This window comes from Xenopus tropicalis, chromosome 4 (assembly GCF_000004195.4).
Source record: "Xenopus tropicalis strain Nigerian chromosome 4, UCB_Xtro_10.0, whole genome shotgun sequence".
Taxonomy (NCBI): domain Eukaryota; kingdom Metazoa; phylum Chordata; class Amphibia; order Anura; family Pipidae; genus Xenopus; species Xenopus tropicalis.
The window spans coordinates 76217306-76242670 of record NC_030680.2 but is presented as its reverse complement, the minus strand read 5'-3'; the positions used below and the strand labels follow the sequence as shown (position 1 = coordinate 76242670).

At 38.2% G+C, this 25365-nt stretch overlaps 2 protein-coding genes across 5 annotated transcripts in view; one reads left to right on the top strand and one right to left on the bottom strand.

Annotated features, from left to right (window-relative positions):
- Nucleotides 1-2079: 2079 nt before the first annotated feature.
- ccdc102a (coiled-coil domain containing 102A) lies at nt 2080-23958 on the bottom strand. Of its 4 annotated transcripts, NM_001102874.1 has the most exon segments (10): nt 2080-2422; nt 5480-5583; nt 7156-7326; nt 14824-15033; nt 15655-15771; nt 16866-16974; nt 17749-17930; nt 19949-20623; nt 20691-20853; nt 23871-23890. In NM_001102874.1, coding segments are annotated over 8 exon segments (1575 nt in total). In that variant the 5' UTR covers nt 20507-20623; nt 20691-20853; nt 23871-23890; the 3' UTR covers nt 2080-2298.
- Nucleotides 23951-25365, top strand: part of adgrg1 (adhesion G protein-coupled receptor G1) — a 97453-nt gene continuing 96038 nt past the window's right edge. The window contains exon 1 of the mRNA XM_031900838.1: nt 23951-24026. The gene's annotated coding sequence lies outside the window, so the exon portion shown is untranslated. The remainder of the gene's footprint in view (nt 24027-25365) is intronic.

Genomic DNA, 25365 nt, shown 5'->3' with positions numbered 1-25365 from the left:
TGATTGACACAAGTTCTATATGAACAAAAATTGCATTTAGATTTTTTTTTTTGCAACCCAGCCCTAAATGGTTTGTATTTGCAGAACCACATAAAGAAATAATGGATCTGATTTACAACCACAAGTGCAGTTGCCAGTAACAACCATTCAGCAATTTGCTTTGAAAACTCTCTCCAACTTAGAAAACGAAAGCAGAGTCTTAGTTCTGGGCACAAGTAAAAAATTTTGTGCACCTGTAGTAGCTTTCGCCAGGCAACATTTCCCTCCTAGTTCAATGGGATCTGATAATATGCTTAAAAAAAACAAAAAATACAAAAAAGGAATATTTCATATACATTTACATATTACTCGGTCTCACACAGAAACCTTCATCTGGAGTGAAAAACACTCCAGATGAAGGTTTCTGTGTGAGACCGAAACGTTGAGCAATAAACCTTTCTATTTTAACTTTTATATTTTGCTCACAATTCTTTAAATCCTAGGAGTGCTGTCCTTGTTCCACACGGTTTTCATTAAGGGCAGGCTAATTCTATACAATACCTAACTGGATATGAATCCCTTTCATTTTTTGGGGATACAAATGCTTAAACTAAAATTTTTATTTACATCTGAAGGAAGCTCATTTTACTCAAGTCACTTCACTGAATAACTATGCATTAAAGGAACAGTAACACCAAAAAATGAAAGTGTATACATAATTAGAATATAATGTACTGCTGCTCTGCACTGGTACAACTGGTGTGTTTGCCTCGGAAAGACTACTATAGATTAACTAAAGAATGCTGCTATGTAGCCATGGGGGCAGCCATTCAAAGGTGAAACGGCACAGGCTCATAGCAGATTACAGATAAAACACCATTGTATTCTACAGAGGATATCTGTTATCTGCTACAGTATGTAACCTGTGCCTTTTCTCCTTTTTTCAAGTTTGAATGGCTGCCCCCATGGCTACAAAGCAGATTATTTGTATAAACTACAGTAGTGTCACTGTAGCAAACACACAACTATTACCAGTGCACGGCAACAGTACATTTACAGGGGTCCACAACCTTTTTTACCAGTGCGCCACATTTAAATGTAAAAAGTATTGCTCTGTCTATCCAGATAGGAGCTAGATATAGGGATGTCAGGTGTGGAAAGGAAGAACTCAAAACTCAACATGACATCACAGGAAGTCTTACTCTAATTTGGCTGCATTTTTCGAGTGCAGACAAGTGCCCCAAGGAGTAATTTACAACTACCCCTGCATGCCCTTTAGAACCCATTCAGGTTGGACTTTTCTCAGGGACAGTGTTCCATTCTTAAACCAGATTTGAAATCTGGCAAAAAATGCAGGGCGTAGTGGCTTTGGGTATGGGGCAGCCCTGTATTTACTCTGCTCAATAGGGCAGGCAGTAAATACAGGCCTCCTGTACAGGCCTACATATACTACAGAAATACACACGGGAAAATATACCTATAAATTCAATTGATGTATTAGTAATATATATAGGCTGTGGTTATATATAGGCTGTGAACATAAAGGAAGAAGAAAACCGATGTGTAATAAAAGGCACTGAACTTTTGCCCAGGTACTGTAACCCATAGAAACCAACATGATATTTATTGTTAAACAGATGACAAGTAAATGCTGCCTACTGATTAATTGTTATAGGCTACACCACCTGTTGGCAAGTTTTAATAAAGCTGATACAAATTTTGTAGACTTGCCAACTTCAATGCATGCAGACTGAGTGGAATGTAGCCACACAGGTGGGTTGTTAAATATTGGCAAAATGTTAAATGTGGGGCAAAATTTTGAATTAGGTTGCCAATTACAGTTGCTTTGGGGCCATGCAGATTATTTTGTGCACTAATTGTAAGTTTGGAGGGCAGTTGGAGAGTTATTAGGACAGTGCACTAGACTGGTTGCTTAGCAAGTTGGGTACCTGGGTTTGGAAGTAAATTTAAACTATTATTTACATGAAATTGGCTTCTATACCAAAAAAGATCCTGTGCTACTAAGAAAATAAGTGCCATTTTTAAGACTCAATGTATAAAAATTACTTAATCACCAAAAAACAATAAAAACAGCACCGCTTTTGCTTCAATGTCATTATCATGTTTATGTTAATTAGAAGAAAACTGTTGAAGTCAGATCCTGTGATTGTTTGTTTTGAAGCTTGACACATATTACCACAGGTACTCATTTAAGAGTCTCAATGTGCATCCCTATTGCAAAGTTTAAAACCATTGGCATTCTTATCAGAAAATAAGGCTCTATTTATTACTTCCTATGTGATCCTTAAGAGTTGGCTCCTAGGGGACTTGAATTTGTAGATCATCCTCATCCGGATCGCTTCCTATGTCCACAGCATCATCATTGCCAAATCGTGAAGTGCGTAGCTTCCCGAACAGAGGTGGATTTTGCTGTCGCCTCAGCCTGCAAGGAAAATGCAGCTGTTAAGAGACATAGCAATCCATTTATAAGCTTCAGTGCGGTTATCAGATCAAACTTACCCAGAATCCCTTGCACTTAAGTGCACCCTGGATGGAAGAGTGAGTCATGATGGGGAAAGCGGTATTAATTGCAGTGAGTTAATGGATATTTAATGTGCGCTCAGAAAGATAGATAATTACAAAAAGATACGTCATCCAAGAGCAGAGGAAAGAAAGAATCGTGGATGGGAATAGACATGGGAAGCAACAAAAAAATGAAGCAATTCAAAATGATATTACAGTATAAAATATTATTCTGATATCAAGAATATGTTAATAATTTATAATATGAATTTTGTTGTGCAATTCCTGCTGAGGATACAGCATTCTAAATAGATTCATTTAATGAGAAAAGCCTGAATATAAATCAGCTGTAATGATCTCAGGAAGGAAATCCCTGACTTAAGATTTCTACATATAGAGTTGTGCAGACAAGAGAATAAATATGTGCATTGTGCAATATTGTGTCTTTTGCTGTTACAGAATAAGAAGATGGTGCCTACATGGTGCAGTAACACTAAAATGGCAATTGCTTAACTACTATGAGTACAAACATTTAACATTTCTAGTTCCACTTTAAGTGTGTTTTCAGTACATATTGTGTCTTTAAAAGACAGGAAAAGGTAAAGTTACTGGCAGTGCACCAATTTGTTAGGTATGCCTCAGAGAATTTTATTGTTTAAAATTTAAAGGCATGCTATTGTATGCTTTAGCCTTTAAATTTTTAACCCTGCCTGTATTGTGCTATTTGCCATTTCATTACCATGTAAATGTCATAGGATACTACTGTTTAGGGGCAATTTAGTAATATAATAGTTCCATATGGTTTTTAAACAATGCCATTATGTGGTAACAAGGGAAACATTTGACCCAGTAATCTAGAGAAACGAAATAGTGGTTTTAGACCATGTAAGGGCTGTGGCAGACGGGGAGATTAGTCGACAAATCTCCCTTGTTGCGGGCGACTAATCTCCCCAATATGCTATCCCACCGTCTTGAATGTAAATCGCCGGTGGGATGGCATATGTGGCGCCGCGATTTCCCGAAATCGCAGAAGTTTACGCTCAAGGCGCTGCATATGCCATCCCACCGGCGATTTACATTCAAGACAGTGGGATGGCATATCGGGGAGATTAGTTGTCCACGACAAGGGAGAGGTTAGCTGAGATCTTTTATATTTAATGTAGTTAAAATACAAGCTTAATTGGATGTTATGTTTAAACTTTTCTGTTTTTCTCTATAGTTGATTGGTGCACTAAGTTAGCGCACACATCTGCAGTTCACTGCACTAATTTAAATACATATAGAAAAACACACAGATAATTAGGAGCTTCTTTATAGTCTTGTAAAATATTTGCAAGTTTACAGACAGAACCACACGCAGTCATTACTATATTTATCATTAATGACACGTGATTGGTTATTATGGTCAGCTGGGCCAGTGTAAACTTTGCTGTGCTTCCCTATAACAGTTTAAAGTCATTACTCTGCACAGAGCTGGTATATGCACCTGTATATATATATATATATATATATATATATATATATATGTATACAAGTCCAAATGCCCTTGGTGCAGGTCAAAAACAAAAATATAATAGAAAGAGTTCCGCACTCACAGGGACTTGATACAAAAGAAAAAGTGTTTTTATTGAAAAAAATCCAACGTTTCGAGCACAACCAGTGCTCTTCCTTAGGGGTTGTCCCTGAGGAAGAGCACTGGTTGTGCTCGAAACTTTGGATATCAGCAAGTTTATAAATTTTTCAAAATTCAACTACTCTTCTCATTTTCCAAGCATGCTGTAATGGTAGTTCTGGTACACATCTTTGCCAGAAGCTCGAGGCGGAGGAGTGGGACACTGAATGTTGTGTTGGTTTAAGTAAAATATTTTTTTTTCTGTGCAGAAAAAAATTTACATTTACAAAATTGAGTGTTAAACCCATTTAAAGGGGTTGTTTACCTTAAATGTCCAAATCATTTTATACCACCAACAATGCACTCATTGTGTTAGAAAGTCCATTTTCCATAAAAAAAAAAAGGAAAAAGGCCACTGTAAAAGCTACATTTTATACCTGTTAAATCAGTCCTTCTTCTGTCTCACTGACCAGTTTTCTGAAGGGCTGGGAGTGGCCTATTTTAAACCTGACACACTGAGAATGTCCTGTATGCTTACATAATCACTTCCAGGCTTTGTCCTTAGTTTTTTTCTTCTAGACCAATTGATTATTTGCTTGTGTACTCTAACAAAGTTAGCATAAATTGAAAGGTCATTGGTTTATTTCTCCATTGCGAGAATTGAGAATTGCCTCTGCTAAAACATACGTAGAGAAAATCATCAGTAAATGATCAGCATTGTCTATTTTAATAGCCACTACAAGTAGCTGCTACTAGTAGCTTTGTGTGTTTTCACCCTTAGGGCTCTGGCACACGAGCGACAAATCTCCCTTGTTGCGGGCGACTAATCTCCCCGAAATGACATCCCACTGATGAAAATGTAAATCGCCGGTGGGATGGCATACGCCATCCCAGAGCCCTAAGTGTAAAGTCTGCTGCCAGTACTATGCATGACATCATATAAGGAAATAAAAAATCAACTGTAGTGTTTATTAGGGCCATTGTCCCCCTCCACCCCCCCCCCCCCCCAGCACAGGGTCTGTGCAGAAGTAAAGGATCAGTACAGGGATGATTCTGAGGTGAATAGCTCTTCAGCTGCACATTTTTAATTAACTATGTATATGGCAAAATTGTTCCATTAATGTGAACTGTTTGATTTGTGAATGTTGTACAAAAGGTGAACAACCCATTTAACACAGACACACAAGCACGCAAAAACCAGAACTACTGTTCCTCCACAGTTATAACCATATTACATTACAAACACAAATATCTCACATTAGAATAAAATAGACTACAGCAATTCCTGCTATTTTTCTATAGTCTCTTATAATGCAATCTGTAAATTTCATATCTTTTTCTACCAGTCTTCATTTCTGTACATACCTTGACTGTACGTGTTCAAGTTGTACCTGAAGATTTTCATTTAGCTCTGTTTGTTCATCCAGTGTTCTCTGTAACTTCCGTGTCTGGTTTTGTGCCTCATCTAACTGCAAAGCACATAAAGAAATTAGAGAAAGATGGTAGAAAAGCCTCTAAAAGAAAAACTCCAATTTACGCAGGAAGCTTGAACAGCAAGCTGAGCAGTCTATGGCTCTTGGTTGAACTAAATGAAGGTAAGTAAACAGATGGAGAAAGCGCTGTGTTTATGCAAAATGCTCTCAATCTCTGGATAAAATTCTACCTTAAGCATGGTTAAAAATACATTTTGAACCACAATATTTCAATGTAACTGAAACGGGCTATGCCATCTCATGTAAATATACATTTTCCCTCTTCAACAGCTTATTAAAAGGTAATAGCAATGAGATTTTTCTGAAAAAATTACACTGGCTGGGGAAATTTTTTCTGATCACTTCCTCAGCATCTATGCATTTCCTATATTATAGACATGGCAGGCCATAATTTAAAAAAAAAAAGAAACCACTCGATTATGTGGCTTTGATAAAAATAGTAATACAACCCACCAAAACCTCCTGCTGAAGAGCAAGGTATATTAAAGGAACAGTAACACCAAAAAATGAAAGAGCTTTAAAGTAATAAAAATATAATGCACTGTTGCCCTGCCCTGGTAAAACTGGTGTGTTTGCTACAGTAACACTACTATAATTTATATAATAAGCTGCTGTGTAGCCATGGGGGCAGCCATTTACGCTGGAAAAAAGGAGAAAAGGCACAGGTTACATAGCAGATAACAGATAAGTTCTGTAGGATACAATAGAGTTTTATCTGTTATCTGCTATGTGCCTGTGCCTTTTCTCCTTTGAATGGCTGCCTCCATGGCTACACAGCAGCTTATTTATATAAATTATAGTAGACTTTCTGAAGAAAACACACAACTTTTACCAGTGCAGGGCAGCAGCACATTATATTTTAGTTACTTTTATACACTTTCATTTTTTGGTGTTACTGTTCCTTTAATGGCCATAATCAGCCAGTTACACAGGAATCAATGTCATAGCAGCTATCATTGCACACAGCAAGTAAAGCTCAAAGAAACAGTTAAGAAAGGCAGCAATGTTTAGGCAATATCTAAATATGAAAAGAAAAGACTATAGACCCAAATTTTTATTTCTAAAATAACAAAAAGGACTATATATATGAAGCCTATACAAAGTTAAACATTAAAAATATATATTTATACAGCATTCTCCCTTGGCTAAAAAAAATTCCCCAGCTCAGGAAACTTCTCAGATAACACTTTTTGATTGTAAGCTCTTTTGGACAAGGCCCTCTTTATCTTATCTATCTGGACTATTTCACTAAATTGTTAGGAGCCATGTGAAAAACCACCTGTCCAGTGTATCTGGCTTCATCTATTTGGAGATTTTTGCGAGAGCTACTGCAAACTGCTCACTGTTGCATGCTATAATATTGTAATTCTACAGAATATTATTCCAGACTGCAAACTGCATTTCTAGAATCATAAAGTAAATAAGAAGTAAAACTCCCTGCCTTACTCTAAGGGCAAGCAAAAGCCTTTATGCTTTAAATAAAATAATCCCTCTGAGCAGAGAAAAGGTTCATATTGCACAAGCAAGGGAAGTGGCAATAACTTTCACCTCATCTTCAGCTTGGCCTAGTTCTTTCTTCAGCTCCTCCACACGCAGACGGAGCTTCTTGACTTCATTTTCTAGCTGTTCTACACGGCGATTGGCATGAGTGAACTCAGAGCTCCTCTCATGGTATTGCTTTTTCAACTTAGCATGACTGTGGCGCAGATCCGATAGCTCCTAGAGTAAAAAATTACCAAATAATTATGAACAAAATGCATACAGGAGTAACTCTCCCTCATACTAGATAAAGGCAAATTAATTCCACAACTTTATCAGCAAACCCCTTTGCTTTGTCATATGGTTTCCCTGGAAGGAACAGATGCACTCCTAAATAGGTATACTGTAGGAGAATTTTTCGAATAAACAAACTGTAAACCCTAACAACTGTGAGCACACTGTAATAAAAACCATTGTGATGGTGTCTGCAGTGACATATTCTGCCCATTATACCAGTGTGCCTCAGGCTTTGCATTTATTACACACAGGCAGCAGCGTAGATTTTCTCATTTGCAGACAGCAAATTATTAAACACATCCATCTATTTGGATAGGCTTTCAGCAAGAAACCTATCTAGTGCATCTCTACTAGGCTGCAACACAATCTATAACAGCAAGGCTGGCTTCTAATGGTGCAAACCCCTATCATATTTACCAATTTAGATTTGAAATAACCATAAAGTGCAGCTACAGATATAGGTTTGTGGAGGCAATGTGTCTCTGTTTATAGAATATTTTAGACAATAAAACAGGTGTGAAATATACCACAGAATAAGGTAAACATTTTTGTTTTCTTTTGAAAAAAAGCTATTTCTGCAAGCATTGTTCTTTATGACACCTCACTTGTTTTTGCCATTATAATTCACAATATCATTAAGTCTATATTGTATGTATTACAAATAATAAACAGCTCTAGGCAATGGTATGTTATTTGATCTTTAAAATTGCATTATTTTGGTAGACATTAACGTATCTGTCATTTTGCGGAGGAAAGATGGGTAATATTGAATTGCTTTCTGTAGGTTGCTCATGGATGTTTACAGGGAGTCTGAAGGGGACTTCCAAAAGAAATTCAATAAACATACATGTTCAAGTGGGAAAGCTCATTACAAATGCACATGCATAATAGAGCAATTCCACTGCTAAATTATAGTTGATAAAGTATAAAGATGCAACTGATTTATGAAGAGTTACAGCATGAGTTGAGGTATGGTCTAAATATTGCCAGCAATGCCTATGTCTTCTAGTTCAGCTTTCATTAAAATGCCTACTACAGCTTAGGAAGCATTGCATGACTGGTTTACGAGTTGGATGAATTTATGGTGCCATGTTAATGTACAAGTTATGGTTCCCCCACCACCCCATTCATTATTTCCAAATACAATTTAGAGTTCAGGATACAGTTAGGAATTGATTTAACACAGTGTATTTAACTGTTTCATAGATGGTATCAGAATTTTTGTATTTATTTTTATTTATATTTGATTTGTATTTTTGCAGTCATAGTCACAATTTTTTCTGATTATTCTTTGATTGACTCGGACTGGGGTACTAGGGGGCCCACTGGGTACCTGACTCAAGGACTCACCCACTCCACCCCAACCACTGCCATTCACACGCTGTTTACTTACTGTGAAAAAATAAAGCTGGCTGTGCGTTCCACTTTTGGAGCAGCACAGGGATCGGGTCTGAGCCATCCACCTGTTTTTTTTCCGGTGCCCCGCCAGCCCAGTCCTACCCTGTGCTTATATGTGAATTTCCAGATTATATGGCTGGAAAGATCTGAATACCATGTAGAATAATGTCATGGTAAAAAAAAAAAAAAAGTAATCAATACTAAACCATTTTGGGAGGATGGAAAGAGAAGGCAACATTTTTAGCTGTGGGGTTGCAACATTTTTTGAGGTGTCAAATATTTTATGCCAAAAAGGTGAAAACCTTGGTGCAATATAACTTTCCACACACCAATAACTATAGGGGAACAAAGTTAATTTTAGAGCTCAAGCTGCTGTGTCAATATTACATATGAACATTTTGTAGACTAAAACACCTGGGGCATTTGAACAATCCCCTGATCCCAAAGCTTGCTTAAAACCAGGGAGATTATCTCTAGCAACAAATGATATGTGATTAGTTTATCACAGGCACACAGAAAAGAAACACTGGAAAAGAGTAAAACACAGAAAGGAATACTTGTCAGTCAGCATTGCAATATACAAGTACAGGCAAAGTGATAGAAGATGACAAGGTCAAACAATATCAGTATTCCATATTGATCCCATGAGTGAACCTGCTTGCCCTTTTTCACTTTAATAAAATTAATGCATGCTACAGGTAGCGGCACAGTGCTGCTTGTGGCTCCATTTAATCGATTAATAACAATACATACCAGTCTAAGTAATAAGCCTTAAGGGGGCAGCTAACCTTTTAAGTAACTTTTAGTATGTTATAGAATATTTGTTTCTGGGGAACTTTTCGGTATTTCTTGTGTAGTCTTGAAATTATTTGCTTTCCTCTTCTGCTTATTTTCAGCCCCCAGTGACTTAAAAATGTCTGTTAATGGTTTTGATATTTTTTACAAATATTTTCTATTCAGGTCCTCTCCTATTCATCTCCCAGTCTCTCATTAAAGCAACTGTCTTGTTGCTAGGGCAAGCTGTACCCTAGCAACCAGATATCTTTGTAATTTCAATTGGTAGAGCTACAAGACTAAAACACAACAGAAAAAGCAACAAAGATAAACTGCAAACTATCTCATCAATGTCTACATGCAGTAATCAGTATATTTAATAATCTGAGTACTCAATACTGATTGGAATGGTAAGAACAAGTGTCTGGGATTTACATTACCGGGGTCCTTTAGGTAAATTGAGGGATGTCATCAGCATCACTAAAGCAGGTCGAATCCACTTGGATGCCCTTTACATAGGCATAACTAGACATTATGTGGTTAAAAACTTTTCTGCCCCGGTCTCAGTTGTGCCGAGTACCTCCCAGTGCCATCTTGCTGCTATTCTTGTACTATTCTGATGACTTTTATTCTAATGCTGCTGTCTTTATGGAATGCACTGATGCATAAGATTAGGTTCTGTGGTTGCCATTGTCAGTAATGTTTAAAAAGGAATTAAATAATATTGCTGCTTTTTAAATCATAGCCACACACACTGCAAACACCCTGAATATTTTCCTTACTTTGCACCTCATTGTTATTTTATATAGTTTCGTCTCAAGGCAAATTCCGCGATTTTGGAGTAATCACTGCGCCGTGTATGCCATCCCACCGACGATTTACATTCTCGCCGGTGGGATGGCATTTCGGGGAGTTTGGCGTGGGCGACTAATCTCCGTGTGCCACAGCCCTTAGAAAGTCTTACATTTGCAAAGCTAAGTAGGTTAAGATATCCATTATCATTTAAACATTCAAAACAAAAAAGATTTTTCGCCATCAAAATGAATTGACTTATAAGTTTGTAGCTTAGTAAACACATAATACAAAGTACAGAAAACTACAGGCAATAAGCAAATCAGAAAAAAATGAGACTGAGTGTCCTGAGAAACAGGACACTGTGGGAATTAGCAATACCATGTTTCAGAGATTTCAGTATAAAGTCTTACAGACAATACATCCCCCATCCATGTACTAACAAATCCATTATTGACTGAAGAGAAAAAAAACGCAAAAAACAACTAATCCGAACAAGAAAAGACTGACACGCTGTAATGCTCATAGGCAGTTGTTTACAGTCTGGGGTCTAAGAGCCGAATACTGATATAGTGAGATGTATCACTTCCACCTAAGTATATGCTTCCAATTGGCTTTCACTTTGTGCAGACCTGCCAAGTTGCCCTTGATGTTGATACTCTAAATAGCAATGTGAGAGGGAATGTTAAGTTAATGTTCATCTTGTCCCTCTCACATTTCCAGGCGTCCAAATGGTTTTAAATAGGAAAGCGCAGTTACTAATGGCAAGTGATCAGCAGCTGCAGTATCAACATGTCTTTTTTCTTTGCCTTTATACACTTAAAGTCTGAAGACCTATACAGAAAATCCTGAGATTTCATGGTGGATATTTTGAACTGCTTACAGGTTCCTTTTTATTTTTGTATTTTATGTTTTTTAATCATCTTGGTGAAAGATAAAGATCTGGACTGATTCTTAAAAACAGTTACCAGCCTTTAGGAATGCAGTGCGAAAAACTTAGTAGAAAGGACCATCTCCTGTCCAGAAGCTCCCTTCTATTAATCTCAACTCTGCGATCATCAATACATGTGAGTACATAGCAATAATTTCAAAATAGACCAAACTGTTAAACCCCCAATGTCATTCACTCTATTAACCTCATTCCCCAATACCAAATTCTTACTTTACACTGACATAAGTGCCTGCATCCTATTTGCCCTACACAGCTTTCTATACTGCTTATCATCTAATCAAAGTTCATGGGGATCCCATGTGCCTCTAACAGGACTTAAACTTTGATAAGAAAACAAGCAGCACAGAAAGCTGTGTAGGGCAAATAAGAGGCAGGCGCTACAGCTCCCCCCTCCCATACACCTTTACATAACAACTGTAACCCGCCTAACTATGATTAAATAGTACAGATATGGAACCCATTATCCAGAATTCTTGGGACCTGGGGTTTTCTGGATAAGGGATCTTTCCGTAATTTGGATCTCCATACCTTAAGTCTACTAAAAGATTATTCAACCATTAAATAAACCCAATAGGACTGTGTTGCCTCCAATAAGGGATTATATATTAGTTGGGATCAAGTACAAGGTACTGTTCTATTATTACAGAGAAAAAGGAAATAATTTAAAAATTATAATTATTTGCGCATAAAGGAGTCTACAGGAGATGGGCTTCCCGTAATTCAGAACAGATCCCATACCTGTATTTGGATTTATTTCTTAGGGTGATAGGTCCCCTTTAATTTATATATCTATATTTTGATATAGAAAGTCAGTATAAATATTTATAAACAAATATGAAGTTCTTGATTTTCATTTCTTTTATTTGATTAACTTAGTAAATTCAGTATTAGAACTAGGCAAGATGCATAAAAAATATGTACTTTATATATACAGCTGCTCAAAACTATCATGGATTTGTTTGAATGAATGTAATCCTGGTTTGTTTAAGGATGTGTGAAAGAAAAATCAAGCTGACATAGCTTTGGATAGAATGTTCTTTTATTTACTATCTGTTGAAAAATGTTCCACTCTTTGGCAAAAGGCCCAATTGGAAGAGACAAGCAATTAATTCTGGGACGGGAAACAGCAACTGAAACGCCGCTCTAAGATAGAAACAAAACTTAAAACTAAAAATATACTCCCACATATTAGTATTTGATAAAAATTAGTCTTAAAAATTGTATTCTTAAACTGGCCATACATTTAAAAAGGTGAGGTGGAAGATATCGGGTCAAGGCAAGGACCGCAGCAAACGAGCCGCTGCAATCCGCACCCCAACAAAGACCCATCAGATGGAACCATACACAGGCCATAAGCTGCTGATTCGGTCAGAAAGGACTGAATGGCAAATTTTCTTGCCCTGTGTATATCCATCTTTACACTGCCAACATGGATCATAGACAATTTTTTTCAAATTCTTACGAGCTTATTTAAATTACATATATATATTATCAAAGAGGTAAAAGCTTTTATAAGCTTTTGTAACTTTTGTATTTTTCTTGTGGCTGACATGTGAATTCAATCTGTGGCTTGGTACTTAAAAATAAGTCACTATGTGATTTAAGGCGGGTCTCCATAATTTCTTTTAATACAGTAAGATTTCTTTTCACAATAAACAATAGTAATTAAAGAGTAAAATTTACTCAAATCCCATTTGTGGATTTCTAACATAACTCGCAAGGGTTCATTTATGAATGCAACACAAAAGCAAAGAGCAAAACATAAATGCTATATTCATAAAGGTATTTGCATCTATTCATGCTCCTTGAAAATCACACCTAGCGCCAATACACCAGTTCAGTCTGCTCTGATAAGTTGGGTGCAACGTGCAAAGGACAGAGCACACAGATATAAGGGAGCCCTGGAATTAACAACAGCTTGAGAAGGTATTATTTCTAGGGCTTCATTTGAGTATTGTGCCAACACATGCAACGGACTATACAGATACCATCCTTTCTGTTTGGCATGTTTAATGGTGGGCCAGAAGTGATGCTGTCAGCAACACATTGACTATAAAAAAATGTAACAATTTGGTCATTAATTAGTGGATATTCATGTAAAAAGAAAAAAATCTGTATTCTGGACTGGCCATCCCTATAAATATTTTGCTATTTTGATATACCTTTGAGCGCAAACTGCGGAGCAGGATTCAAAGTGCAAATATAGTAATTTGCAACTGTTTTTGCATTCTGGACTCTGCCCTGCACATTGTAAATAAGGCATAATATGTTTCCTATTTGAAACAACAGAATTATTATTATTGTCCTTTATTTGTATAGCGCCAACATGTTCTGCATGTAAGTCGCAGAGGTGACACATTGTTCTCCTCATTGCAAATATGCCTGTTGACTGCAGGGGAAAAAAAAAAGTGACTAAGAAATAATAAAAAAAAATTCTGAAGCACGCTTTGAATTTTTCTGCTTTACTAGTTAAATGCATTATGTAGACATTCTCTTAAAATTAATTCATTAATTTCCATCAATATGCTTTATGAAGTTAAACAAATTGGCAGCTTCAGTACTTAAGTGTTGCTGAAGTGTTTTCTAAAGAATTTCGTTCCTTTTAGCTAGAAAAATATTGCTTTTTTAATCTCTTCCAGTGGCACTTTACTATATAATACTTACAACTAACATATTTTGCCAGAACTACAAGTTCTTCAATTAAGAGGCTTAATGATTAACATTATTATGCCTTTTTAGCTGTCACAAGAAAATATACATTTCATGGGCATACTTGAATATGCAATAAATCACAATGTATTTGTATTTATAGTATCCATTCCAAAACTGTTCCCAGCTCTGTGCTTATAATGTACCCAGGGTAATTACTATATCACAACTATGTAATTGTAAATGAATAATGCAACCTCTAAACAGCAATGTTATGACTTGGCTTCTCATCAATGAAGGGCATAAATAATCACGTCATGACATCTTTTTCCTTGTCAAGCAACTTGCAAAAAAATACATAAGGACCAATATATTTAATGATAAAGGGTTTTTTATGACTTCTTGAGGGTTGCAGCACTTTTTAGCAGGGTAATGCTGGTCCCCTCAGAAAACTCCTCATAAACACTGGACAACAACTATTTTTTCTGAAAAAGAATCTGGTTATTGGCCCTGTATGACCAAGCTAAAAATCACCCCTATTTACATGAAAAAAAATCTCCACTGCATACTGGTTTAATAAATATTATTTTGTTGAAGTATTAATCATTTCTTGCTTTAAAGTTCTTTTTTGTATGGTAAATATTAGGATTGTGTCACATGTAGTCCCAATGCCCCTGCTTTTTTGTGCCAGAGCTTGCGATAGATGGTTTTCAGTCCAAAAATGCACATTTGTGCACTTTCAAAACCATCTTGCCTTGCAAACAAATGCATTGAGGTTTTAGTATGTTAGCAACTACAACAACTTCTATGTTAGGTCTTATGTAAGTTCAGTTGTAAAGTATGACCCAGGTAAAAATACTTTGCACCTGTCTCACCTTATTCTTTTCAAATAGCTCTGCCTGGATAGACTTCAGGTCAGTATCAAGGGCACTGGCTGTCTGCCTCCTTTTTCGGGTTAAAATCTCCTCAAGATCTTGAATCTGAAGCCTCAGTTTCTTGTTCTCCCGTTCAAGGTTCAGCTTTTCTGTCTCCAGCCTTTCCCGGCGGCCCCACTCTTCTGCATTCTCAGCTTGGAGTCCCTCCATCTATAAGTAAATTACACAGAATTACACACAGTCTTGGACTATTTTATATGAGTTTTAAACAAGTTTAATTGTATCTTTTAGCAAACAAGCAATGTTTATATTCATATTACTCCTTTTTTCTCTTTTATTTTGCACCAATATATTCTGCACTGAGTATGCAAAAATTACAGATCATTACAGAGGAAGCCCCTTGAGACACATAAGTGAGATTTGCAAGGCATGAAGAAGTTGGGCTTGACGGAGAGTGGGCATGGGTTGGGAGGATCATGGGTGCAGCTATATGCCTTTTTTCTTTTTTTTTAATGGAGCCCAATTTAACTTGTTGGCAGGGGCAACTACAAGTATGGGGCGCTGTGATTCCTGATGGTGGTCCTGTCAGCATAGGTTACAATCCAAGGTGCCTATCACTCATACCATTTAATAGAACCCACTTAACTTAACTATTATTAGTAGTATTTACTACTTTGGTAGTATAGTAGAAAATAGGACTATGTGGAGGAAACCCTTGCAGAAACGGGTTACACGGATATTCTGATGAACCCGAATGTGTTTTAGTAAGTCCTGATTCGCTTGGAAAATATATTTTGCCTTCTAGAATATGGAACATTCTCCTATTAGTACCTCAGCTCTGAGCTCTGCGAGTTTCTTGTCCATACTGGATCGTACACCAAGTTCATCCTGAAGATCCTCAGAGATTCTTCCTAACTCATCCTGGTGGCGCTCCCTTACAAGAGTAAGCTAAAAAAAATAGTAATATCATAAATACATTACCAATCAATGGACCTTGTGATATTTCAAGTCTCCTGATGTTATGATCTTTTCTTAACTCTAAAATACATTTTTAGATCTACAGAAATTCTCTTTAAATGTTCAACACATGACATTTGTACCAACAACTTTCGTACCATGGTGATCAGTCATTTAGTCGATTGGACAGATTAGAAAATTTGTTGGATAACAATATCTTTGCAATTATTGCAATATTGATAATATTGTCCTTTTTCTGATGTGCTGTTGTCAATACAATCTCAAGTGCTACGATTGTTGTCTGTCAATTAATTGCCAGTACATCATCTGATTTGTTATTTTTCAGACTTTGATCCTATAATTTAAATCTGAATGTTAGTTTTAGATTAAAACTAACGGGTCATTAAAATTTATGATCGATAACTGAACCTTTGCTGTATAATGGAGAAGCAGGATGATCTGGCCCTGGTGGAGGGTACTTGGGGTGCGCAGGTGGGTACTTATACAAGGGAAGACGGGCCAGTGCAAATTTTGCATCTTGCCCATCAGAGAAAAGTAGAAGGGAACAAAAGAGAAAGAGTGGTGTTAGGTAGTAAGAAAGTGGAGAAGAGGGAGAATCCTACAAACATATGTTGCCAGAAAACATTTTTCATGGTGTGGCATAGATTTCAGACATGGCAGTAATATTACAGTCTTCGGCATACAAGCAGTCAGGTTGCGCAGGAAAAGAAGGTCTTACGGCATAAACTTCCAATGGCATGCTTACAAGATTTAAGTCCAACAGTGCCTGGCCCTCATCTCTAAAGCTGGATAGCACTAATTTAGCATATTTAAACTAAAATATTTTAATTCACACAGACATTGAATTGTTACAGATGCACATTCATATGTGGTAATGTAATAAATAGCACAAAGTTTGCCTGTCTAGTAACCCACAACAACCAATCAGATTCCTTATTTCAAACAGATGACTAGTGCATTCTATCTGCTGCTTAGATGTTACTGGTTACTAGAACTGCAACAAACTTCCCATCTTTTATTGCATTGCTCCAATGTTTTCTGTCTGCATCTCTCCAGCTTCTTACCTGCTTAACTGCCTCCTGCCTGGATTTGTTTAGCTCCTCGCATTTCAGTTTCCATTGACTGAGTTCTGCTTCCATCTTCTCAATGGTTTTATTGAGCAGCATCTTATCCCTGAGGCAGCAGAAGAACAAAACATATTGCATACAGAAATTAGTTCTGCTGAACAACTAAAATAACTCTTTGTGCCATCATTATTAGTGCAGTTTCTATACTCCCAACCTCTGCCAGCCATCTATGTTTTTTGAGATTACAGAGCAATTTCTTTGTTGGCTGATATTACACTTTCATCAAACATCAGATGTATTTATCAGGTATATTCCGTGCTATTTAGGGTCTTGACTTCTTGGGCACATTAACAGACTAATGAAAACATTGTTAAAACACTCATCCTGCCAATAAGCTTGCCTTTCAAATTTCACCCTGTTAGGATGATCTGATGTAAGGGTGGCAGCTTCAAGACAGATGCTGCTTTTAATAGTACATGCATTTTCAATTTTACAAAGGAAAAAACAACATATTTCTTAAGCGAGTTATACTTTCTCTATATTTCTCCTACACACTAGGAGGCTCTGGTTTACTGAGTGCATACTACTGTACTGCTTGCCTCTGATAATTCTCTCTATACACCAAAGTGACCATAAATAGATGGTTTTGTGATGTCAACAATATGGAAACTCATACTGGGATGCAAAATAAACATAGTAGGCATTTTTTTTAACACAGAAAAATGTTAATAGAATCTAACGTATAAACTACATATATCTTTCTTTTATTTACCCTGAAACTTCCAAGGGGTTTCAAGTGCAAATGCCAACATGAATGATATTCCAAATAATGATTCATTTATCGCATACTATAAAGTGTAATAGTTTTATGGACACATACTCCCTTTCTTTCAGCAGCACCTTCTGGCTCTCATCTAGCCTCAATTTAAGTGCAGTGATTTTTGTTGCTTCATCCTCACTGGGACTCACATCTTCCCAGTTACGGGGCCTAGGACTGCGAGAAGGTCCCCCATTTTGATTTTCCCAGCCCTCAAGCAGCACACTATTATTAAGGTCTGGATCCTAGAACACACAAAACGTAGTTTATTGGGGAGAATTTGGAAAAAATATATGCATTAAACAGTTCACTTGTACTCCAACACTGCATAAATGTTAGTTGGACAAACTTCTAGCATTATGTTGCTTTTTCCATTTATACTTGCTTTGGAGGAGAACTGTATGACTTGGCCTGCTACACATCCGACACAGCATCAATGGTCCAGAACCAAGTATGTGTTTTTAATTGGCTATGCAGCTCAGTATTTCTTCTTTTTTAGTAAGTGCAATGGAGTGCACTTCCATGACAAAATAAAAGAATGACCATGTTTTTAGAGAACAAATAGACAACCTTGAGAGTCCCCGATGTTGTTCAACTTCAACACTGAGGGATGCTGGGAAAAATGCTATGTTGTACATCCCTGTTTAAGACACACAAGAAAGTATGGTGCATATTTATTATAGTCTGTAGGTCAACATCACCAGTGATGTTGCCCACAGCAACCAATCAGCAATTGGATTTGAACAGTCACCTACAAATTAGAAAACAAAAGCAAAGATCTTATTGGTTGCTATAGGCAACATCGCTGGTGATGTTGGCACACACACTATAATAAATATACCTCTAAGTGTAAATAGGGGGACACCAGCTCACACATAAATTAACTTACCAGGCCCAGATTTGTGGGAAGGCCACAAAGGCCCGGGCCTAGGGCAGCACAATTTCAGGGGCAGCATGGTGTCCAGACGCAGCATTGACTTCCAGCACTACTACAGGACCCATCACATGCAAGATAAGACAGCACAGAGTGTGCAGTCTGAGCCAGAGAACCAGGCTCCCAGAGCACCACTGCATTACAGGGCTGCCACTTCTGGGTCAGGATCCTCTACTTGGGAAAAAGAATGGGGAGACATGGGCTGGCCTAGGGGCTCATCAAAAATATAAGTAATAAACAGCACCACTCAGATGTAATAGGATTAAAAATAGGGATGCACTGAATCGACTTTTTTTGGATTTGGCCGAACCCGGAATCCTTTGTGAGATTTGGCCGAATACCAAATGGAATTTGAACCCTAATTTGCATAAGCAAATTAGGCTACAGAAGGATTTGCGCTGCAAACAATTTTTAACTTCCATGTTTACATGACAAAAAGTCATGTGATTTTAAGGATTCGGTTCGCCCGAGTCCGGACAAAAAAGGCAGAATCTTGTCTGAATCCTGAACTGAATCCTGGATTCTGTGCATCCCTAATTAAAAATCCATTATTCCATCTTGGCTATATCCTGGATAGTACAAGCAACCTTTCGCGCCTCAACCAGCCTTTTTTCAAGCGAGGGCGCAGCAAATAGAAATCCGGCGTTGTAACTTACTGTAGATCACGAATGCTAAATGTTGCCGAAACACAAATGTACTACATTTTGAATTTTATTTACTGCATATAAAATTTGGGTTTGTGTTATTGCAACCCCCCACGAAAACCCTGTAAAACCAGTAGCAAAACAATGGGCTTCAATTACAAACAAAAAAAGGGGGCAAAGTGCAAACAGTACATTTTCATGGGTGTTGCGCTCTGAGGGGCTCTTTTTTTGATCCTAACATCGAGTGCTAAGAGTTGCAATTCAGTTTGTTTTTAGCACTGTCAGCTGGGTACCACATTATTATTCACTGGAATGCTCATTTGATAATCTTTGAGAATTTGCAACATGGGAAGCACTGGAGAAGTGTTTGAAGGCAACAACAGTGGAGCCCTATACTTTGCATAGGTGTGAAGTACAGGGCTCTCGCACCTAAAAGTGTGCTGTGCACCTTTAACTGGATTTTTAACAAGGTGAAGGGCGTAGAAGCAATCCTAGAAATCCATTATTTAAAAGGCACAACTTTGCCCATGTGAATATTGCCCAAGGTGATAATGTTTATGCCTGTACACCATAATATGCCCCTAAAACATATATTATTATTAACCTCTATTTATATAATTTAAACAATTAGACATTTCCTTATAGCTTTGGTTCATATATCAACCATTATATTGTTGAAACTGACCTTGCTTTTTGTAAATTTCTCAATTTCCACATCTCTTACTGGCTCTTCTACATCGGGATCATTGGACTCTAGCACTGTTGGCTTTCCACGTAGTCTCTCTAGCTCTTTTCGAAGCTGCTCAGTTTCAGTGGCTGCTTCTTGTCTCTCTCTTTTTAAGGCTCCCAGTTCTTTACAAAGGATTTCAAGGCGACTCCTTAGCTGGACTCCTTCTTCCCTTGCCTTATTGCGCTCTGCCCTTACTTTGCTCCACTTCTCTCTCCAGTTAGCTGTACAGTCTGACCACCAACGCATGGTTTTCTCCATTTGAGCAGCTCGAGCTCTCGCCTCCTCTAGTTCTCGAAGGCGCAGTTCCTCACGGCTTTCCCAGTCCCCAGTTGGAATAGAAATAGGAGCTGGAGGAATAGGGGATGGTGGTAGACTCTTGGGAGATGGAGTTAGAGAGTCTGGATGGCGTATGCGTTCAGGCTGAGGGGTCCCTAAGTTGCAGAGAAGGTCTGAGCTCTGAAGCAGCAAAGGAGAGTCTGCTAACTGGGGACTGGGGCCACTACTCTGACTCATATTGGCTTATAAAATGGAAGATTTAGAGGAAAAAGAAAAAAGTATCAAGGAGGTTGTAGTGAAAGGAGTCCAGCCAGAGGGTAGTGTGGGACAACAGAAAGTGATAACTGTCTGAGGGGGACAGGCTCCTTTAACTGGAGTCCCTGCACCCCCTCAGACAGTGCCAGGATCCTGGCTATTGAGGCCAAGCTTACTGTTTAGACTTAAGTTATGGAGATTCTCTACTCCTATATTCGTCTGTTACTATGAGGAGCAGTTTGGTTACTGCTAATTGGTTGCACCAGAATCATAAACACGCAAATATTCCTGAAAAAGGCTTCCAAAACTCCCAGTAGATTGAGTGAGACCTATAAAACAAAAATCAGGAATCAAATATCAATAACACCAGATAGGCTTTTTGGCAAGTTTGGTTTTTCAAAAATGTATTTACACATGCATATAAACGTATTTACACTTGCATATAATTTCTAACTAGCACTAGCTAGTGAAAACATTCTCCATGGAAACTATTGTTTTGTATAATTAAGTATCATCAGCAAACAGCTAGCAGAAAATCACATAATCATGTTATCATCTTTCAGCACATTCTCTAATTTTTATTTTTCTTGATTTATGTAGAAAAAACATGTTCAGCAGAGCTTTACTTGATTACCAAGTTAGGCATGTTTCATTGAGACCAAAAGTTTGAACTTGATGGATGTGTTCACTTTTTCAACATAAGGGCTCTGGCACACGGGGAGATTAGTCACCCGCGACAAATCTCCCTGTTCGCGGGTGACTAATCTCCCTGAAATGCCATCCCACCGGCGAAAATGTAAATCGCCGGTGGGAAATTGCACCGCCGCGTATGCCATCCCACTGGCGATTTACAAATGGGATGGCATTTCGGGGAGATTAGTCGCCCGCGAACAGGGAGATTTGTTGCGGGCGACTAATCTCCCCGTGTGCCAAAGCCCTTAGTTATTGTTACTGTGTACTTAGTTCATACCATAACTTTATCATTGGTGCATGTCATGATCTCCCTGCTATTGGCTTTATTTGTTCATACCACTTAATAACTCTCTGGTTGTGTGTCTTGTTGCAGTTTGGTGGGGGGGGGGGGGGGTTATAAGGAACATGAGGAAACTATGCAATGCTTCTAGATATCCATAATAAACCTGTGAGAGTACTTTTGGGAATTCGGGGATCAGGGTGACAAGTAACCTGATGGGGTTAAGAGGCAGTTTGGGAAGCACACAATTAGCTGGGGTGCCAGACAAAAGATATTTGTGTCTTGGCAGTATTAGGCTATTGGTATTGTTTTAATGTATCCCTTCCATTTGAATCGGATTTTGTGCAGCCACATACTGCATACTTTAGACATGTTTTTCACATCAGGCTTGTCTGGGAACGTTTCCATAACCAGTGTGATGCTTTCCTGTAGCCATCTACTAGCACAGATTTGTGTAGGAAAATTAAAAGAAATTACAATATATCCCTATTCTTTCCTAGTATCAAAAAAAATACAAATAGCCTAACAGGAAAAAAAATAAACAATTTAAAATATTAATGCAACACCCTAGAGTCTTTGAGTTGCTTATGTCTTAAACATCTGCTACCTTCAATTTAAGGTTAGTCTGCAGTGCAACCATAAGCCATTTTTACCTATGAGTCCTACTTTGTAACCCCAACATTTCTCTGGGTTTCAAAACACACTATGGCACACTAAAATATGTTTTTCGGCTTTAGTTGCATTTTAATACACTTCATTTAATACTACAATACATAACTTCCCATGATTTCCTTCATGGCTTTTTCCAAGTGCTCCTTCAAGTGCAGTAGTGAGGATCAGCTGCAGACCCTTAGGCTTGCCAAGGAGTATAGAGGGCCCAGTAAGATTTACTTCAACAATATTAAAAAGTAATTAAACAGAGATATATGTAAGTAATTCTAACTGGATACGGGGCCCTGAGGCTTAGACAGAAAATATACCCCATTTCTTGACATGAGCTCATTTAATTGAGCTTCTGTAAAAAGTTTCATAAACAATTATCTGAACTTCCAACAATGAATATATATATATATTTTTTTTTTTTTTTTTTTTTGTGAAGATGCACAAATATACCCCCAATTACATAGATTATAAGAAAACCATGACAGTCTGTGTACTTGTCCAGGAATTACTGTAGACAACCTATATATACACGCAGCTAAGGGTTCGATTCTGTAATCTGACAGGGAATGCAAGGAGTTTTCATTCAAAACAAATGTCCTTCCACCTGTCAGGATACCCTGTGAGCTGTGTGGTATAAGTGAAGGGTTGCAGTTTCAGAATGTATAACAATTATCTATGTACTTCAAGAGAAATTACAATTTTGTTTTGCAAGTGCACTTCTGCAGATAACACTGGTTCATAACCACCCTTGCCCTAATGTGGATGCATCACAGTAGGCTGCCCCCCTTCCTACTGCCTCTTGGTAGGACAGCAACAGACACCCTGGTTGTACTTTCAGAAGGAGGTGTGACCTCACTTGTATCATAGAAGGGAGGGTATAAACAAAAGGATCAGCAAATAAAACTGAAAACCTAGAATTTACTTACACCCCTATCTACTAAATAACAGTTGTACTATATCAGATCCCACACTTTTGACGTTCAAACTGGAACATTTTGGAGGAAAAAAACTCCATACAAAGCCCCCAAATCCGCACGTTCTGGAGTAGAGTAAACACAGATTTATTTAGATCATACAAAAGGAATTTTCTGGCACCTGCAAAACTCCTTTGACACAGTGACTGTCACAGGATGGTGGCAAATGTAGTGTAGTAACATCTGCTAAAGCGAAGCCATTTCCACAGCCCTCACTACAACAAAGATTCCTGTGGGGGAGGGGGTTACATAGGGATTGAACCATCCACTGGTTACAATCAGTGTGTCAACTTTCGCAACTCCCCATTGGCTCGTAAGAATTTCTGAGCAGTTTCTATTGGTTCTGCCGCCCTGCCACTCTCTCTGTCTCCGTAGTTATCCGGTCTTCCTTCATAAACTCTCTAGTTTAAAACCTCAGCATACCAGTCCCCTCCCCCTCCAACACACAGCTGCAGGGGAATTGACGGTCCCCATTCAGATTCGTATATTTAAAAAAAGACCATAGCGGAATTTCTAAAAGAAAAAGTCTAGATTCCTAATGCTCTATAAAAGTTCCATACTCTTCTTAAAGCAGTACAGTTTGGTTGCTCGTAAGCACTACGTGCACATGGCAATAATACTGTAGTGCAAAACTTCTGCAAAGTATCTTGTGCCTCATGTCCCTCCTACCACTGGCTGCTTACCTGGAGCAGGTGAGGAGGGGTGAAAGCGAGGCTGGAGATGGCAGCACACTTACCCCTTGCACCTCAGTCGGACCCCTCAGCAGGCGAGTCTCCTCCCAGCCCTGACTGCATTTCCTTGGGAGGGGAGAATATGGGAAGTTCTGTGTACCTCTGGGGACCGGTAGTACTGCCTTGCCGGCTGCTAAAACCAACATTCCAAGATTTCTCAGGTCTCTATCGTTTATTTAATTCTGTTGTGTTATATATATAAAAACAAAACAGAGATAAGAAGGTGCACACACCTAAATGTTGACAGAGGAACATCATTTCGAGGAACTACATATTCCATGAGCCTTTGTGAAATGTTTAAAACAACTTTCAAACTACTATTAAATAGCAAATCACATGATATTACTAAGAACATAGGGTATACAAGTAATCTTTATAAAGGGTCCTTATTGCTGCCTTGGGTATAAAACTGTCTCCAGGGACTACATATCCCATGAGCCTTTGTGGTTAAAATTTGTAAAAGAAAGTAAACCATTTAGAGTATAAGCCGAGTTTTTCAGCACCAAAAATGTGCTGAAAAAGTAACCCTCGGCTTATACTTGAGTATATGGATTTATGGATTTGAAGATGTGCTGAGCTTGTTGCCCGCCATGAATCAGCTTCTTATTGATACAGTGATTGATACGCAATGAGACAGCTGCTGATTGATACAGCTACTGATTGCCCGGATATCATTTGTTAGAGGTGCCATTGGAAACCAGGAGTGCATAGTTCATAGTTAGAGGTGCCATTGGAAACCAGGAGTTTATAGTTAGAGGTGCCATTGAAACCAGGAGTTCATAGTTAGAGGTGCCATTGGAAACCAGGAGTTCATAGTTAGAGGTGCCATTGAAACCAGGAGTGCATAGTTCTTATTTAGGACTCTGCTGCATGTGGCAGCATCGAACCCCAAAAGACTTTCACATCGCAGGAGATCCAGAGGTAAACCTAAGCACCAATAATCCTTATACAAGAACCATGCAGTATAGAGACTAGTGATATGATACACTAACAGCTACGAAAAAGTTGCTACAATTCACGAAAAAGTTACGGTGGCGACGAAAAAATACAAAAAAGTCGCAAAATGTTCGTTTCCAATCCGATTTTTTTCCCATTCGGGATCCGGATTCGTGGATTAGTAAATCAGCCCCTAAGTGTATAAATGCATGATACGCCATGATACAATGGGAACTGCAAACAGCATAAACGTCTTCATACAATGGGAACTGCACACAGCATAAACGTCTTCATACAATGGGAACTGCACACAGCATAAACGTCTTCATACAATGGGAACTGCACACAGCAGAAATATGATGGGAACGCTCGCAGCATACAAACGCCTTGATACCAGGGGACGTGCACACAGCACACACGTGATGGGAACAGTCGCAGCATACGAGTGAAGCATACAATTTATACAATGGTATTGCACGCAGCAGGATGGCAAGTACTTGTCACTTAGTATGGCAGCTTAGCCTTTCCAAACTTGCTTTTGTCTGCTGCTGTACCATTTTTTCC

Bases quoted from the DNA above. Each gene is read 5' to 3' on its own strand.
- ccdc102a (XM_012960468.3), bottom strand. From the start codon at position 20,506: ATGAGTCAGAGTAGTGGCCCCAGTCCCCAGTTAGCAGACTCTCCTTTG. The intron at 17,931-19,948 runs GTCAGTTTCAAC...TGTGTGTTCTAG, and splicing joins AGAAATTTACAAAAAGCAAG to GATCCAGACCTTAATAATAG. The intron at 16,975-17,748 runs GTATGTGTCCAT...CTGCTGCCTCAG, and splicing joins GTGCTGCTGAAAGAAAGGGA to GGATAAGATGCTGCTCAATA.